Source organism: Marmota marmota, unplaced genomic scaffold (assembly GCF_001458135.2).
Source record: "Marmota marmota marmota unplaced genomic scaffold, marMar, whole genome shotgun sequence".
NCBI lineage: Eukaryota > Metazoa > Chordata > Mammalia > Rodentia > Sciuridae > Marmota > Marmota marmota.
This window is the reverse complement of record NW_025999853.1, coordinates 563,236-581,197: the sequence shown is the minus strand read 5'-3', so window position 1 is coordinate 581,197 and position 17,962 is coordinate 563,236. Positions and strand designations below refer to the sequence as shown.

General features: G+C 55.5%; 1 protein-coding gene across 16 annotated transcripts in view; it reads right to left on the bottom strand.

Moving 5' to 3' along the window:
- Nucleotides 1–17,437, bottom strand: part of Pla2g6 (phospholipase A2 group VI) — a 49,319-nt gene extending 31,882 nt beyond the window's left edge. For 5 of the 16 annotated variants that reach the window (XM_048801491.1, XM_048801484.1, XM_048801515.1 and 2 more), the window contains exon 1: nucleotides 7,918–8,300. In XM_048801491.1, coding sequence (XP_048657448.1) covers nucleotides 7,918–8,216 — 299 coding nt within the window. In that variant the 5' untranslated portion in view covers nucleotides 8,217–8,300. Of the gene's footprint in view, nucleotides 1–7,917; nucleotides 8,301–12,226; nucleotides 12,402–12,458; nucleotides 12,650–17,210 lie in introns of those variants that run through there. The other 11 variants (XM_048801494.1, XM_048801529.1, XM_048801498.1 and 8 more) reach the window with 11 other exon arrangements.
- Between the last annotated feature and the right edge of the window lie 525 nt (nucleotides 17,438–17,962).

The window sequence follows — 17,962 nt, the reverse complement described above, 5'->3', positions numbered from 1 at the left end:
CTGATCATATTCCAAAACTGGAAAGACGCCAAGATACAGGCTAAGAAGCTCCATAAACTGGGTACAGCGGCACATGCCTCTAATCCCAGAGGTTCAGGAGGCTGAGGCAGGAGGCTCACAGTTTGAGGCCAGCCCCAGCAACTTAGTGAGACCCTATCTCTAAAACAAAAAGGGCTGGGATATAACTCAGTGACAGAGCATCTCTGGGCTTAATCCCCCGTACCATAAAACAAACAAAGGAAATAAAATCAAATGAGTGTTACGTGCTGAAGCGGAAGCTGACGCGGCCTATGTCCCAAACAGAATACTGCTGCGTGTGTGCCTAACAGATGCACACATCCTTCATGCACCCAAACAACCTAAATCTCTAACAGCAGAATGAGTAAATAAAACTGTGATATACAATTACGTGCCACTTGACGACCGAGCTGTGTCTGAGAAATGCAACTGGCAAACATCACAGTAGACTTATAGAGACCAGGATGACTATGCTGTCACTAGGTACTGACCTCACGGGACACCACTGTGCACCACTGTATGGTGGAATCCTACCACCATGGACTTGACTCACGTGGCCTCATACAACTCACACACATCTCCCCTACAAAGCGTGGAGCAAAGAGGCCAAACACAAGAGCTGTTAACGTCCCAGTCCGGCTATGGTAACCTTTCTTTGGAGGCAGGGAAGGGGCACTTCAGGGCTGCGACAATGTTCTGTTTCTTGACATGAGTGGTGGCCACAGAGGTGTCTAATAGATCACTGAGCCATAGATACTTTTCCATATTGTGTTATTTTTTTTCTTGTGTGTGTGAGGTGCTGGGGATGGAACCCAGGGCCTTGTGTGTGCCTGGCAAGCGCTCAAACACGGAGCCACAAAAAATTTAGAGAGGCAGAGGGAGGAGAAGACTAGACAGTTAAACCTAGGCAGGGCCTGGCGGGAAACTGGCATCAAGGAAGACCTTTAAAGAAAAGGAGCACATTTGCATAGTAAAGGGCAAGGCCTTCGCTGGAGGCTGCCAGACCCCACAGACCAGGGACTTAAACCACAGTTCTGGAGGCTGGGAATCTACGGTGCCACTGACGGGTCCTGCTGAGGGCCCTCTTTCTAAGTGCAGAATGTGGCCTTCTTGCTGTGTCCTCACGTGGCAGAGACAGCGCATCTCTCTTGTGTCTCTTCTTATGAGGACACTGATGGCATTCATGGGGGCTCCACCCTCATGACCTGATCACCTCCCAAGGCCCCCTCCAAATGCCATCAGGCTGGGGATTGGGGCAGCCACATATGAGTTCTGTGGGACACAGACATTCAGTCCCTGGCAGGAAATACCTAACAGTGAAGGGAGAGGGCTGCGTGGGAACTGAGGAGCTGACGGCATGAAGTGGCTGGGGGACCATGGCCGGAGTGGATGGACGGAGCACCTCTGGGCCACAGGGAGGCGGGACACAGGTACAGAGGCAGCTCAGGGTCCTCCTCTTATGGGAGAGAGTGAGGTCAACAAGGCCATCCGCTCACATTGTGGGGTGCAGGATGGAAGGAAGGGAGAGGAAAAGGCAGGGCTTGGGGAGCGGGACGGGGTGAAGAGAAACGCACAGAGGCTTCGAACCTGGCAGGGTACGTGCACTCACCCCAGTGAGGTCAGGTGGCAGGACGGCGCAGGACGTCTCCCGGGCTGGGGAGAACCGCAGTCGGCAGCGCCCAGAGAGCAGAGAGTGGGAGGAAGGTCCGTGGGGCGTGAGCAGGGCAAGGGTGGGGAACACGAGAGGATGGGGCAGTGGGGAAAGGTCACCTATGGTCCCAGGGGAGGGAAGATGCAGCAGAAGACGACACGGAATGAGCTGGGCACCCAGGAGGCAGAGCCAGAAACAGCATTTGTAGAAGAGTGGCTATCACTGGGCATCACAAGGCCGGAGGAGACCATGCGGACAGAGGCAGGGCAGGAGCCAGAGGCGCCATGCAGACAGGGAGGGGACAGGAGCCTGAGGCGGCACCCCGTCAGAGCTCACGTCTTTGAGGATGCGAGTGCACCCCAGGGTCAGGGACACCTGCCACAGGATGGAGAGCGGGTGGCATCACAGGAGGACATGAGGGTCAAGGAGAGGTGGGCAGGGTCCTGCCCCACCCATGGGAGAGATGGGGAGACAGCAAACACTCCAGGGGGCTGAGGGGAGCCAGTGGTCAGCCCGAGGAGGTAGAAAGACAAGGAGGGGGAGGCTGGAGCTCCAGATCCTGCGTCCCCTTCCTCCCCTGGAATGGGCCCCCGGATGAAAGCCACCCAGGCCTGTTCCGAGGAGTCTGCCCTCTGCCCTGGGACAGGGGTCTGTGGATGAGTCTCAGGTGTCTGCAAACCTCTTGAGCTTGCAGGTATTGTTGGTAGATTTGCATCTGGGGGCAGAGAGGGTCCCTTGGGACTCAAGGGCGTCTCAGGCCAGAGCTGAACCAGAGCCATCAGGCCAGCACTGTGCTCCGGCTTCTGGGCCCAGCACAGCCTTTCTTCCCTGAGGGCCTCCTGGTGCCCTGTCCTTCTGTCCCTCTGAGTCTTAACCCATGATGGGCCATCCCTGCTGGACCTTCTGCTCACGCTACCTGCTGAGGTCTCCAGCCCTTGCAGGCCCTCCCCAGCCGCCCCAGTGCAGCCTGCTCCCGCCCTCCTGCCAGAGGCTTTTGGCCCGGTGCTCAGCAAACATTCCCATGCACCTGGTGCACACCGGCCCCACAGGGCATGAGGAGTAGGAGGGACTGGGCTCCCAGGGGAATGGCAGATGGGGGGACACATAGCACCTGAAGGCAAGAGGGTAGCCAGCAAGTAAGGGGACAGAAGAGGGTGGCCACCAAGTAAGGGGACAGCGTGAGGGGACAGAAGAGCAGCGAGGAGGGCTGGGCTTGTGGCTCAGAGGTAGAGGGCTCACCTCACACGTGGGAGGCACTGGGTTTGACCAGCACCACGTAAAAATAAAATAAAGGTATTGAGTCCACCTGCAACTAAAAAATAAACATTAAAAAAAAAAAAAAAAGAGCAGTGAAGAGGGGTCGCGCGAAGGACTCGGGAAGAACACTCTTAGCCGTGGAAAAGCAGGCCACAGGGGCTGGCCGGGGAGTGAGGCCTGCTGGGAACGTGAGCGCTTCACACGGTCCCACTGTGACACCCGTCCCACTGGATGCTGGGGCCACGTCCACCTGGCTCCGGCCTACGTGACCTGCGGGAGGAGACCCGCCATTTTCAGCTCTGCTGCTGCAGGTGGGCTGTGGCCGGACAAGGGGGTGAAGGAGCAGAGTCCAGGGCACATGGCCAGACACGGGCCACCTGCCAGCATGAAGCTTCAACAACCAGTTCTATGGCAACGTCCTGTCCAGAGGGCCCGAAAGTGAGCCCTCTAGGGAGGCCAAGATCACATATCCCACTGGGATCATCCTCCCGGGACTCCTGGGGTGAACAGCCTGCACCTGCCGAGTCCACGAGGGCTGCCGTTCCACCAACCCCAGGTGCTGCAGCAATGATTGATTTCTACAGGAGCAGAAGTACCCGAGCTACCCTACCATGACAAGTGACCTCCAGGAGCTCACGCCTGAAGAGCCAAGGTGGCACCACAGGTCAAGCAGGGCCCAGGTTGGGCCCAGGTGAGCAGAGCTGCCCCCCTCCCGGCCCCCGCTGCATACCCTGCAAACGGGCCCCGGGATAAGAGGCGGCTGCAGAGCTGGAAGGCTGCTGCGGAGGGCTCAGCTACTGGCCCGCTGTGACCCGGGCAAGGTGCTCAGGCTGCTTCCACGTCTGTAAGAGGGTCAGTAGTAAGAGCCTCCCAGGGCCATGTGACTACAAAATGAGCAAACGCTTAGACCGCGGCAAGCTCACAGCGGCCACTAACAAACCAGGTATTTGGTGATGGTGTCACCATCTCTCCCCGCAAGAAGGGGCAATGTGGGACTCACAGGCCTTAGGGAGTGTGACCTGAGGAGTGAGACTCAGGTCCCGACTCCATCCCCATCCCAGGGCGGCTCCTGACAGCTAAAAGCAGCAACAGCAGGACAGGACACCTCCACATGAGGCCAACACAGACCTCCACGTGACTTCAACACTGAAGATACTTTGGGGAGGGCCCAAAGCCCTCCAGAGAAATTGAGGAGACATCTAGGAGGCAGAACCCCACTCCTTGGAAGGACAGCGGGTAGAGCAGGCCTTCCCTGCAAACTGCAAGGTGTTCAGGGGGTCAGGAGGGTGCCAGTGACACGTCCCCCAGCATGTCCCCAAGGGTTCATATGCTTGACACCTCTCTGACGTGGGGGTATTAAGTGGTGCTCGAGTCTTTGGAGTGGCAGGTAATTAATTAGTCACTGGAGTCACCACCCTTAGAAGGGCTTAATGCTGGCCTTGCAGTTATTCTCCCGAGTGCGTAGTTATAAAAAGAACAAGACAGGCCACTCTGTGGCTTCCTGTCTCACCATGTGATCTCTCCCATGCACTCCTACCATGATGCCACCCGTCCTCTCATGACACAACCAAAGGGCCCTCATACAGGTCACGACAGGGCTGCCCAATCTTAGTGCCCAAAACGGTGGCTACATAAGCCTCTGTGTGCACAGTAGCCAGCTGGGTATTCTATTATAGCAACAGAGCCCGGACTGATACACCACTCGACAAGCCCCCCAGGGCTCGGCACAGTGTGTGCCCTGACCCTTTCCTCCAAGTCCCCACGGTAGCCCCACTGCCAGGTCACACTCTTGGCCTTGGCATTACCATGTCTGCGATTCTTCATATCCTGAACTTCTGCAGCCCATCTGCAGCCTCCACCCACTGCTTCCTGCTTCTTGGTCCACCCCCTACTCCCTGAATCCAACCGCTGTCCACCCTCTGGAAGAGGGGACAGCACATGGTGTCCTTGGGAAGTACAGTTAGAGGTGAATAAGCACATCACTGTCCCCCATCCACAAATCTGCTGGGTGCTGGGGATACCAGGAACACGAGACAGTCCCCCCAGGGCAGGGACGGTGCCTACACAGTAGAAGCACCTGCTCTAGCCTGAAGGCCATGGGAGGGCAAGCAAAGGGAGGGCACGGTGAGAACTAGGGCAAAGGTCAGCAGCACAAGGTGGCAGAGCTGAGAGCGACCAGCAGAAGCCTGCTCACAGGGCCTCGCAGCCAGGCTGGGCCTCCGATATGCCACCAAACAAGAAGCCACGAGGGTTAAGCAGACGAGGGGCACAACAGACTGCCCTCCCCAAAGATCACTCGGCAGGCTGGCAGGGGACAGAAGGACAGCAAGACCACAGCAACAGTGACAGCCTGGAAGGCTGGGTGCAGCGGGGGTCCACCTGTGCCATGACGGTGGCCCGGAGGAGCTGGCAGCAAAGTGGAAGCCGGGCTTTAGGTTTGCACGCGGCTGTCTGGGCCCAGGCTACACCTCTCGGCCTCCCAGCAGTGAGCTGTGCCGGACACTCAGTTCAAACAGAAGGTATGTGTGCAACTTCCAAGAACTGTCCCTAAAGAGAGACTGGCCAGGCATGGAGGCGCACACCTGTAATCCCAGCTACTCGGAAGGCTGAGGCAGGAGGATCGCAAGTTTTGAGATCTGCCTGGGCATCTTATTTTGAGATCTCATTTCAAATAAAAAATAAAAAGGACTGGAGTGTAGCTCAGTGGTAAAGAAAGACCCCTGGGTTCAATTCCCAGTACAAATAAAGAATTAGATAAAAAAAGAGAGAATATCCTTCTGCCTTCCTGCTGGCTGGAAAAGTAGACGTGACGGGTGGATCTGGTACAGCCAGATGGGACCATAGGTGACAGAGAATAAACAGAGGCCTCACTTAGTCGAAAGAGGACAGGAGCCCAGCACTTGTCCGGCATGGATGCCACTTGGAGGAGACCACAGCTCTACCCTGGTTGGCCCCCATCACGCTGGGCTTCCTGTCACTCATCGGAACCCAGGTGTAACTGCCAGCGGAGCAGGAGCACATCAATCCCACCCAGGAACAGCCTGTCCGAGCCCAGTAATGACCTGGATCTGGGGTGAAGGAGCCCCGAGAACCAAGGGCCAAGCAGGGTTTCTGGATCACACAACCACAGAACAGGGTGGGGCTGCCATTGGCTGAGATGGAGCGACTCCAGAGCCAAGCGAGGCATGCCTGGAGGTAAGAGGGGAGACTGAGCACTCAGCTTGAAACTGGCCGATGCTCCTTAGTCCATCTAAAACATGAAGCGACACGGAGGCACGGAGAGAGGACTGGCTTAGGAAAGGAAGACACAGACTCTGCCTCCTCACTGCGGCCTGCGCCACCCCGGGTGCGTCACTTCCCACCAGCCTCAGTTTCCCCACCCATACGAGGGGATGCCGCCTTCCTGGCCTACCTCAGTAGGTAACAAGGGAACCCATTCTGGAAACTATCAAGGAGACCTGATGAAGAGCAGGGGTCTGGGGGTGGCTCAGTGGGAGAGCACATGCCTAGAAGCGGGGGCCCTGGGTTCCATCCCCAGCACTGAAAGAAGAAACGAAAAAAGAAGAAGTACACACGATTTATCAGTGTGGCCAATACGCTGCCGATGAGGGCTTTGATCCCCCTGGGAAGGAGGAGTGCTGAGGACAGAGCTCAGGGTCACCGGAGCAAGTCTGCACTCCTGGGGAAGAGTCCTCACAACCCACAGAACTTGCACATGGAGACGGTGGGGTCCCCAGGGCAGGTCCCAGTGGTCCCCTGTGGAGCGGACTCGCTGCCCTGCTCTGCTGTGTCTTCCCAGCACCAACAGCTGCAGGGGCAAGCTGCACTGTCCTTGGCCTTGATCACGGCCAGCAAGAAGGTGCCACCCCAGCCGTGTGCACTCGGCATCTGGACGGCACTGCTGCCAGCATCTGGAACAGTACCTACTGTGGAGACCTCCACCCCAGCTTCCCTGTGGAGCCAGGTCTGAATTTTCACCTGACTGGGCGGAGCCATGATACTGGCCTTGTTCTCCCGGCAGCTGGCCCCTGGCCCCTGGCCCCCAGCTGGCCACTCTCTGAGGCTCCTGATGCCTCGCCTCCTCAACCAGATGTCCCTGGGCCTCACTTCTCACCAGAGCCTGGGAGTCAGACAAGGGCCCTGCCTGCAGCTCGGCCCCGTGCACCTCCCAGGTCTAGAACCACCTGTGTGCAGGACAAACTCCCCCGGTCCTTCCAGAGCAGCTCGGGGGCTCTAGCCGGCCCACCAGGAAGTAGTCACTTCCTTCCCCCCACTCCCTAGGCTCAACCCGACAGGAAGTGCCTGGCTCCCGAGGGTGTCCTGGTGCCTGTGCCAGGAGGCCCTGCTCTGCACATTCCCTAAAGACACGTTTGTCACCCCCCGTTCCGTGGGGCCTGGCCTCAGCCCAGACTCCGCAGGTACTCAAGGCGTGCCGAAGGGATGGGTGCGGACAGTCAGAGGGACAAACAGGCAGAAAGGAGATATCAGCACGAGCCCACCTCCACAATGGCCCCTGCAGTCAGAGGCCTGGCTTATGCCATCCCTGCAGCTGGTCCCCCAGCTGGCCCCATGACCTCAGCCTTGGGCTGACTTCCTGTCCTGCCCTCCCAGCTGGGGGGTCGTCCCAACATGCCTGAGAAGGGACATCTCTGGACATCCCTTACAGGCTCCTGATCAAATCCTGGCCAGCCCCTACAAGGATGGTCATGCCTATAAAGGCCCAGGGGTAAAGGTCACGCTGATGGACCTCACCTGCCTCTCCCACCCCACCCCTTCCCTTGATCGGCAGGGGTCAGGCCTCCGGACAGGAAATGCCCAGGCTTCCTCCCAGTGCCCAGAGTGTGCAAAGAGGGAAGCCTCCCTCCTCCCCAGATCCAGTATCCCCTTCCCCTCTGCTCCCTCAGCTGGAGACCCAAATAAGTGGCTTCCCCGCATGCAGAGCACCAAGAAAGGAGAGGTGTGGGTGGGTGGCCCTGCCCATCATCACCCACCGGAAGCCACTATGCGAGTTCCTTGGGTTGACCAGGATGCAGTCCCAGGTGCGACTGGGAGCGTTCTGGAAAAGGACCAGCTGCCCTTCTTCCCGAACCCGGTTACTTGAGGCGTAGTCCGCCACTGCCACCTCCTTCACCCGGAATGGGTTAGAGAACAGGTTGGTGACGCTAGTGAGGGTATTGACCAAGCGGCCGAAGAACTGCATCTTCTGTGGGGCAGGTGGGGAGGCCCTGCCGCCTGCCCCCTCAGTCTGGAAGAGAACAGGGTCTCCAGTCAGCTGGGCTCCGTCTCCCATGCCCACCTCACCAATGCAGCTGGATCCTGCACAGGCACCTGTGGCCCCCACCAGGCTGTCCCTTGAGTCTGGGCCTTCAGGGACCTGAAAAGGAGGGGGGAGAGAGAAAAAAACAGCACTGAGCAGGAAGTCAGAGGTCTAACAGGAAGCCCTGCAGCCCCCAGGGCCCAGCTGGAGACCCAGATGCACAGAGACCTTAACCTCCCGCTCCCTGACCCAGTGTCCCTGACAGACTCGATTTCCTCATCGGTGGTCAAATGGGACAGCAGGTGGGAGCACATGCTGTCGGCAGGAAGGCCCTGAGCGAGCAAGGGCTTCTCACTCCACAAATTATAGAAACAATTTTTTGGCAAAGAGCTCAGCATTTCAATTCCAGAGGCAAACTCAGATCCCTTCCCCAATAGACACCACAGGGAATCAGGCCTCACCACTCTGCCTTGGGGGAAGGGGCCATGGGCATGCGAGCGTCCATCGCATTCCTTTGCTTCCTACTGGCACTGGCTTCTCAAAGAGCTCTGGGGAAGGGGGCCAGAAATGAGCCCCTTGTTCAAGTTTTCAATTTCCACAGTTTCAGTGACTGTAGTCCAAACATATCATGTGGAAAATTCCAGAATTAAATTATTTCTAAGTTATAACTTGCATGCTGTTGTCAGTAGCAAGATGAAATTTCATGCCATCCAGCTAGGTCCCAACCAGAGGGTAAATTCATTGCTTTGTCCAGCATATACATTACCCACCCAGTAAGTCACTTAGTAGCCATCTCAGTTGCCAGATCAGTGGTCACTGTACTGCACTGCTTGTGTTCAAGTGATCCTGTATTGCTTAATGATGGCCTTAAGGTACATGAGTAGTAATACTGGAAATTTGGAAATGCCAAAGAGAAGCCCTGAAATGCTGGATATATAGTTTTTAGTATTATCCTTGGTTTCAGGCATCTACTGGGGTTCTTGGAATGAATCCCCTGTTGAATAAGGGAAGACTACTGTAATTGCATTAGAGATGTTTACCGACCACTTACTGTGCAGTAATTCCTGAGTTAAATACTTTATGTGATTGCTTCATTTATTTATTACAAAACCATACAAGGCAGATACACTAAAAAACACAGTGCAGGTCTAGAACCTGGCTGAGTTCAAGTTCTGGACTTACCACTTAGCTCCATGACCTTAGGTAGGTTACTTAACCTCTGTCTCAGTTTCCTCATCTGTCTCACAGAAACCTTAATAACAGCGCCTAGCAATAGCACACAGCAGATAGTAAATATTCAATGAACACTAGCTACCTTTTTACAGATAAGGAAACTAAGGCTCAGAGCACCCTGAATGCAGGACTCTGAAAACACCGAAGCTTTGCAATGTCTTTCCCTCTAGGATTAGTAGCAGGGTGCAGTGTGGGAAGGCAGCCTCAGTTTTCTCCTTTCAAATGGGGACAAGCCTCACCTCCCTCACAGTGTGAGGACTGAAGGAGAATGTGAGAACACTCAGACCTGCCACGTTTCCTTCTCTCTCCCATACTTGGGGGCTTTAAGGACAGAGAAGCTGGAGAGATTGTGTCCCTCTCCACAGCCAGGGAAGACATAGGAATTGGTCCCAGGAACCCCCCACCCAAAATATAACCAAAATGTGTCCCGGCACGCACATCACCATGCCTCGACACCCATGTACAATGGTGAACGTGGCTCCATTCACTCAGGCAGTACCATGTGGCCACTAAAAGCTGTGACTACAAAGTGTGGCCACTCAGGAGAAACTTGGTGACACGAGTCCACACCGCTGCCTGTGCTGCTCCCATGAGCCACAGGGGACTGGTAGCCTCTGCCGCCCGTGGCCCCCCCGCTCAGGCTCTCCAGCCGCAGCTCCGGGCCTCACACCCTGTCCACTCCAAACCTCATGCATTTGGGAGAGTAAAGCCCCGAGCACTCCCCGGCCGCCTGCCTGGCTGTGGCCATCTGGACAGGGTCCACCCTCTCCTTTTCTGTGTGGAAAGGCCTGCTGCTGTTCAAGTCCAAGCTCAGCTCTCACACGCTCTTGAATCGCTCTGCGCACGCCTCTCCAGCTGCCAGGTCTCCTCCTTGCTTGATGCTGCCCCTCGTTTTAAAGTCACCTCAGGGCTGGGGGTACAGCTCAGTGACGGCACATGCTCAGCACGTGGGAGGCCCTGGGTCCCATCTCCACCACCACAAAAGTCAAAAAACTCTCCACTCCTCTGCCCCAGTGTGTCCTAAGTGTCCCCGCCAGACGACAAGCTTCAAACCAGTCACCCCCCGACACGACCCAGCCCCTCCCTGTGCTCGGCACCGTCCCCTCCGCATTCTCCCCATTTCCCCCGCAGGACCACCCGACCGAACAGTTATGTCCTCATCCTCATTTCACATGGGATTCAGCCACAGAAAGGTTAAGTGATGGGCCTGAGGTCACACAGCTAGTAGCAGAGGACAGAGGACTGGAGCCCCTGCTGGGGCTCTTCTCACCTCTACGCTCACCCCTAGCTCACGGCAAGTTTGTCAGATCAGAATTTAACTGAGAAGAAAATAATACCAAGACAGAAAACACCAGAATACCAACACAGAGGACGGCGCTGGGCTTACGGCGGTCTTCTGCTTTCCCGGGTTTTCCCAATGGCATGCGAATGATTATACGTTTCTAAAGAAAGCAGGAGTGGGCCGAGCTCCGGGGGGCCAGTGGGGTCAGGGTGGCTTAGAACAGGGCAGACAGGCGTCCCGGCAGCAGGCCCAGGCACGCGGGGGACCCCCAGGAGGGGAGGGCATCAGGAGCACTGGCAGCCAGGGCCACTGGGGCCAAGGCAGAAGCTGACCAGCGGGCTCCAGCTGCCTCAGAAACGACCCCCAGCCCAGAGGAGGCCCTGCCTCGGTGTCCCAGCCCAGGCCCCAGCGCCAGGGCTGGCGGGGCGCCCCCACAGGCTGACGGCAGTGCGGCCACAAAAAGGATGGCCTGGCTCCCACCCAGCCTCCTGGGGTTGGCGTGAGGATGAAGTGACGCAGTGGAGGGAAGGGTCCAGGACACTGGCCACTGTGCACAGATGCGGCAGCCATCGCCATCACTAGGTGGAGAAAGGAAATGGAAACCACCGGCCACATCCTGGCACCGTCCTGGCCAGGAGGGCGGCCAGTGGGGGGAAGGCAGGCACGTGCCTCCCCGTTCCTGTCCTCTTCCTCTGTCCCCCACTCAGAGCCCAGGGCCAGGCTCCTCCCCGCCCAGCTGCAGGGGGCAGGAGGCGGGGCGGGGGAGCGGGTAGCCACCGGGGACCTGGGGCCTGTGACCCTGCACAGCCTCCTCTTCACTTCCTCCCGCTTCTCCAGCCTCCACCCTTCATCTTCCCGGGTGTAAACATCTGCTTTAACCCATAACAACGGTCCCTCCTGCCGCCCACCTGGGCTGGCTCCCTGTGCACCACTGGCCCACCACGATGCGCGTCCCGCGACGCGCTCCTGGGACGCGCCCAGCAGAAAAACAAAACCCAGGACCAGTGATGGCAGTGACGGCCACTCCAGGCTCTTCCCAGGGGCCAGTCTGTCTCCCCGGGTTGAGGCCAGATATTAGTGGCCTTTCTCCTGCTCTGCTCACCAGTCCCTTGTCCCAGGCCCAGCGCACCCCCCCCCCCGGTTTGTTCAGGGAAAACTAACGGCATCTGCAGAGGCCGAGGCTCTCTGGCTTCCCCCTGAGAGAAGAGGACAGAGAGGCCTCGAGCGGTCAGTGTCCAAAGAGCAACTAGAGTGGGACATGCCGACTCCCACCCAAAAGGAAACACTGACAAAAGCCAGGCGCAGCGGTGCACACCCGGACTCTGGGGACTCGGGCGCTGAGGCAGGAGGATCACAGGTTTGGGACCAGCCTGGGCACCTCAGCGAGACCCTGGGTTCAAAATCCCCAGAAGTGCCACAGAATGACATAAAGGGAAGGATCCCTTCTTGTCCTTCAAGGCTCGCTCAGGAGCCCTCCCAGCCTCCCCTCAGCAGCCCAGTCACAGCACACAGCCCAGGGGGCACTTACCAAGGGACAATGACGGTGCACCTGTGGGCTTCTTGATTTGTGCCTCACAGTGGGGGTCTAATGACTGTCACAAGAACGAATGGCTGAAACCTAAAGAACCTGGCAAGCCCACCAGCTGGGCACCCAGGAGGTCCTCGGAGGGGATAATGGAGACCACCCCTCAGCCCACAGCACTGCCGGCTCTTCACTGAGAGGAGCTCAGCCCCCCACCCAGAGAACCCTCCTTCAGCACCTCTGAGCTTTAGGAGGGGCACCCAGTGCCAGGCGGGTCCCTCTCTGAGCCCTGGTCTGGAAAGTTCAGCTTCACACACGCTGGTCAGGGTGCCTACAGCTGAGCTCATTCCTACTCCAAGCAGGGAAACTCCAGGCCCCAGGCTTCCGCAAGAGTGGGACAGCTGCCCAGGAGGTGACAGGCGCCCAGAGGCACCCAGCCAGGAGCAGGCCTCACAAGACAGGCCACGTGGGGGTTCTAGGAGCATACAGAACTGCCTAAGGTGAAAATCAGGCCACCAGAGTCCTGGCCACTTACAGCAGGATGTCCCATGATTGGAACAACTGCTGGTTGGTCCTGGCAGCAGGACAGTGACACCCCCCGAACCACCAACACCTCCTGCCACCCCGTCATGGCAAAGCCAATGGAGGACACAAGGTCTGATCAGAGCACCAGCTTGCAGTCACCCCCCGGGCTTCCTTCCGGCAGCTCTCACACCTGACCACCCACACAGGAGCACGTCCCCACTCACGGGACCCCATCCTCTAACAGGTGGCCACATTTTATGGAGAGCAAAGGGATCCCACATCTCTTAGCGGACTCTGAGCTCACGAAGAAACCTGGAAGCTGCAGTGTCCACAGGAAAGCAGCCCAGAGACAGGAAGTGGGGGCTCTGCCTGCGGCTGGGTCCTGAACCGCAGGAGGCAAAGGGCCCGTCACAGGGCAGGTGTGCAGTTCACAGGGAAGGCTAGCTGAGGTCAAAGGTCACATCTACCTGCCACCACCCCTGCACCTCCAAGGCTGCACCCACCAAAAGGCCCCTCCAGCCCTTCACCCTAGCTCCAGCTCCAACCTCTTTGCTAAGTGAGTGAGGAAGGGAAAGGGCTCAGTCCTGTCACCTTCCACCCCAGCAGCACTGCCACCTTCATCCACTGAGCGCCAGACACCTCATGAGATGAATCACCATCTTAATCCTCAGGACACCCCAAGAGAAGGCAGGTCTCCCCGTGTCTCACGAGGCACTGAGGCTCAAGCAGACCAGGTAACTGCCAGGATCTGAACCCAATTTGCTGGAATCCAGAGCAGCAGCACTTAGTGCCCAAACCACCTTCAGGAAGAAGCTGGCCGGAAATGCTGGATGAGGCTTGATTTTGCCTCCAGGACTCCCAAAGCCAAGGTCCTCACCTAAAACGCGATCACAGGAGCCAGGTTAAAGTGCCCCTTGAAAAGGGAAAAGGTGCTGGGCATGGTGGCACAGCCTGTAATCCCAGTGGCTGGGGAGGCTGAGGCAGGAGGATCACAAGTTCAAAGCCATCCCCAGCAACTTAGTGAGGGCCTGTATCTAAATAAAAATAAAAAGGGCTGGGTTCAAAAAGCACCGTGGGTTCAATCCCCAGTACCAATAAACAAACAAATAAATAAAAGGGAAAAGGTGTCTCTCTCATTCACTCTGCTTGGCCAGAGCACAGCTAGAGCCAACTGTCCAGAGGACTGCAGGAGACCCGGAGAGAGTGACACAGGAAAAATCTGAGAGCCCCTGAAGCTGGTGCAGGTGGCCCATTTTGTGATTCACTCCACAAATATTTATGAGGACCTGCTATGGCAGACACTGTTCTAACTACTGAGGGAACAATAATGAACAGAGAAGAGAAGATCCCCACCCTACTGGAACTTATATTTCAAAGAGTCCTGCAAATAATAAAGAAGACAAATAAGGTGTGTGTGTGGGGGGGGGGGCACATGCTAATTAGGTGCTGGGGAGAAAAATAAACCAGAGAAATTAGAAAGGAAAGGTTGAGGTGGAGACTGAAATTTTAGATATGGTGTCCAGGGAAGCCCTCACTAAGAACTTGACCTTGGATAAATTCCTGGAAGATGAGAGGACAAAGTCATATGGGAACCAGGTGAAGAGCTTTCTTCTAGGCAGAAGTGCAAAGGGCCTGGGGCTGCAGCAAGCCTGGTGAGTTCCAGGAACAGCAAGGAAACAAACAGGAAGAATAGGGACTAGGCCTGTGTAGGGAGTGAAGTCACAGCAGAGCTTGGAGAAAATGAGTGACATTTTAACAGATTACTCTGGCTGGATATGGGGTAGCAAAAAAGAGAGACCCCAAGGATAATCTCACAGCTTTGATCTGGCAACTGAAAGAGTAATGCTGCCAATTCCAAAGGCGGGAAAGAGAATGGGAGGGAAGGTTTTGCTCCAGAATGGGGCGGGGGAGGGGATGAATACAGTTCGACTCTGAATACTTCAACTGTGAAATGCCTAAGTTTGAGATGGCGAGTGAGCATCAAGAACTGTGTGTCTATCATCCAGAGAAATGATCTCCCCAGACTAGGAGAGGAATGTCGGGCTGGGGATGCAGTTCAGAGGCAAAGATTTGCATGCACACACTAGGTTGCATCCTCAGCCCTGCAAAGAAGTAAAAAAATAAAAACTGCAGGGCTATTACAGTACAGATGGTACTTTTGAAGCTATGAGACTGGATGAGATCACTTGAAAATGAGGCGACAAAAAAGAGAAGTGGCACTTAAGATACAGTGAAGCTGGGAACACTCCCTTCACCATGGCCCTCCCCCACCCACTGCCCTGCACACATGCCCAGAGCAGGTGAGCACACATGTGTGCACACGGTTTTAAATTCCCCCTTTATCCATTTTTTGGTGATGTCATTCTGTTGAGTGAAAAGTAAAGTCATTTAATATATAAGTAACCATCCAAGGGAGAGAAAACCTCCCATACACCGAGACAACAGGAGCAACCCGTACACAGCAGGACAGTCTGTGTACACAGGCTCTGGTGCCCCACTGGACAGTACAGGTGCTCCCTGATTTTTGATGGGGTTTTGCTTCAATAAGCCCATCATAACTTGAAAATATCACAAATCAAAAATACATTTTAGGGGTTGAGGTTGTGAACCAGTGGTAGAGCGCTTGCCTAGTATGTGTGAGGCACTGGGCTCGATTCTCATCATCACATATAAATAAAATAAAGGTCCACTGACAATTAAAACAAATATTTTTTAAAAAATGCATTTTTAGGAGCCAGGCATTGTGGCACATGCCTGTAATCCCAGCAGCTTGGGAAGCTAAGGCAGGAGGATCACAAGTTCAAAACCAGCCTCAGCAATTTAGCAAGGCCCTAAGCAACTTAGTGAGACCCTGTCTCAAAACAAAATGTTTAAAAAAAAAAAAAAATAGGGCTGGAAATGTGGCTCAGAGGCTGAGTGCCCCGAGTTCAATCCCCAGTACCGCCCCTAAAATAGATAAATAAATAGGCTAGGAATGTGGCTCAGTGGTCAAGCATCCTGAGTTCAATCCCTGGTATGATGTCATCAGACATCATAACTTAGCAACACAGCACACTGGGGAGCGCCCACCATTTCCCCTCGTGATCCTCTAGCTGACTGGATACAGTTCACCACCACTGTTCAGCATTGAGAGGACAAAGCCACATGTCCCTAGCCCAAGAAAATACTCAAATTCAAAATTCAAAGTACGGCTTCTACTGAAAGCATTATTGCCTTTGTATCATCATTCAGTACAAAAAAATCAAGTCAAACCATTGAGAACTGGGGATCATGCACACTGTATTCAGATCCCAGCTCCAACCTAATTGGTATGACCTCAGGCAACTCCTTCACCCTCTTTTCCTCTACCTGCTAAATGGGAATAACACTGGCTACATGGAGCATATCCTAAAACACTGGAGTCAAATTAGTATTTGTTCAATGAATAAATGAAATGGTAAAGATATATAAAAAGCCTGATTCAATAAACACTGCCAAATGACAAAGGAAAGACATGCACTCATCTTTCTCTTATCATTTCACCTCTTTCCATTCCTGTTCCATTCTGTCCTGCCTTTGATACAACAGCAATGGCCACACAGGTTACAATGCTGTGCCTTCTACATTTTCTCAAATATTGAACCATATGGCAGCTTCACATGGAACTACAGTCCCTTGCCACAGATGAGAAAACTGAGACTTGAACAGAAAATAGTCTCCAAACTTCAGGAACATTTTAAGGCACAGACAATAACAAAAACACTGCACTCAGCCCAAGGGTGGAGTTTCAGTGTTGCCAAACCAAACCTGCCTAACATCCTGTTGGGCTGGTAAAAGGGCAGGTGAGGGGAAGACCCAGAAGCTCAGAGGAAGGGATGGTATTTGTTTGGGGTCATGTGGGTAGCCCATTAAGAAAATGGGCACAGATCCCAAAGCCCTGTGCCCTCCCTGTCCCAAACCACACCCTGACCAGTCAGTAACATGGTCACCCAGTTCACAAGCTCCCTGTCACCAGCTTCCAGGTCATCTGTGGGAGCTGGAGGTGGACACGGGATTGGAGATTAGGTTGTGGGCAAGCAGGGAACAGAGGAAATCTAGAGGCACATGAGACAGAAAAAGCGGGGAGAGGGAATTAGAAATTGAAAAAGAAGAAAACACAAAAGAAACAATGCAGGAGACAAAGACAGTGGGAGAGAACCAGGAGCACTTCGAGGGCACGGGAGGACCACCCAAGGGTCCCAGGGTGGAAGACGGAGGCTGCGAGGGTTGGGAGGGGAAGATTCTGGAAGTTAGGGTACTGAGGGAAGCACAAGAAGGTGACTGGGACACTGAAGAGGGGTCCAGGGACGAGGCCGGGTCCCTAAAAGAGAACAGTTGGAAATGAGCCAAGAGCGGCCACGAGATGGGAGTTGGGGACGTCGGGGGGATCAAAGGACAGAAACCAGAGACACTCAGACGGTCGCACAAGGATCAGTGGAGGACGTGCCTCAGAATCGGAGACACCAGGATGGTCCAAAGCAGGGTCCGGATGGAGACATCGGAGCCCCGGGTGCGGAGATTAGGGGAGGCCCCGGGGCCCCGCCCCGCTGCGCCGTCACTCACCTCGGCTTACTCAGCACTCTGCCGCCTCCTACTTCCGCAAACAAACGCGCGCCGCACCACGTGACGGCCCGACCTCGGCTCTCCGCCAATCATCAGAGCCCAGGCCCCGGGTCGCCGCTGAAGCTCCGCCCCCGCCCTGCGAGCCCCGCGCACGAGGACGGGCGGGGGCGGGGCTCCGCCATCTTGAATAACTGCCCAATAGAAGAGGCTCTGGTAGCCGAGGGAGGACGTGCTCTCGGCAGGAGCCAATTCTCCGCTGCGGGGCGCGGCCATGTCTGTGCCGGGCGGAAGGTCCCCGGGAGGGCTAGTTGAAAGACATGTTGAAGAGGGGCAGCCGCCCTGTCCCTTTCCTCCCTGCGCCCCCTGAAACATCCGGGGAGCCCTGTGGACTTACTGCTGGTGACTGCTCATACAGATCACAGTCAAGCCAGCGAAGGCACGGGGCGTGACAGGGAGGAACCTGCTTTGATTTTTGCCGGGTACTCCCAAACTAGGATTGCCAGATGTAGCAAATAATAAAATAGGGGACCTCCAATTAAATTTGAATTTCAGGTAACCCATAAATGAATTTTTAGTGTAGATAACGATAATGCGGTGTAAGTACAGTGTAGTGCTATAATCTTATTTGTTGTCTGA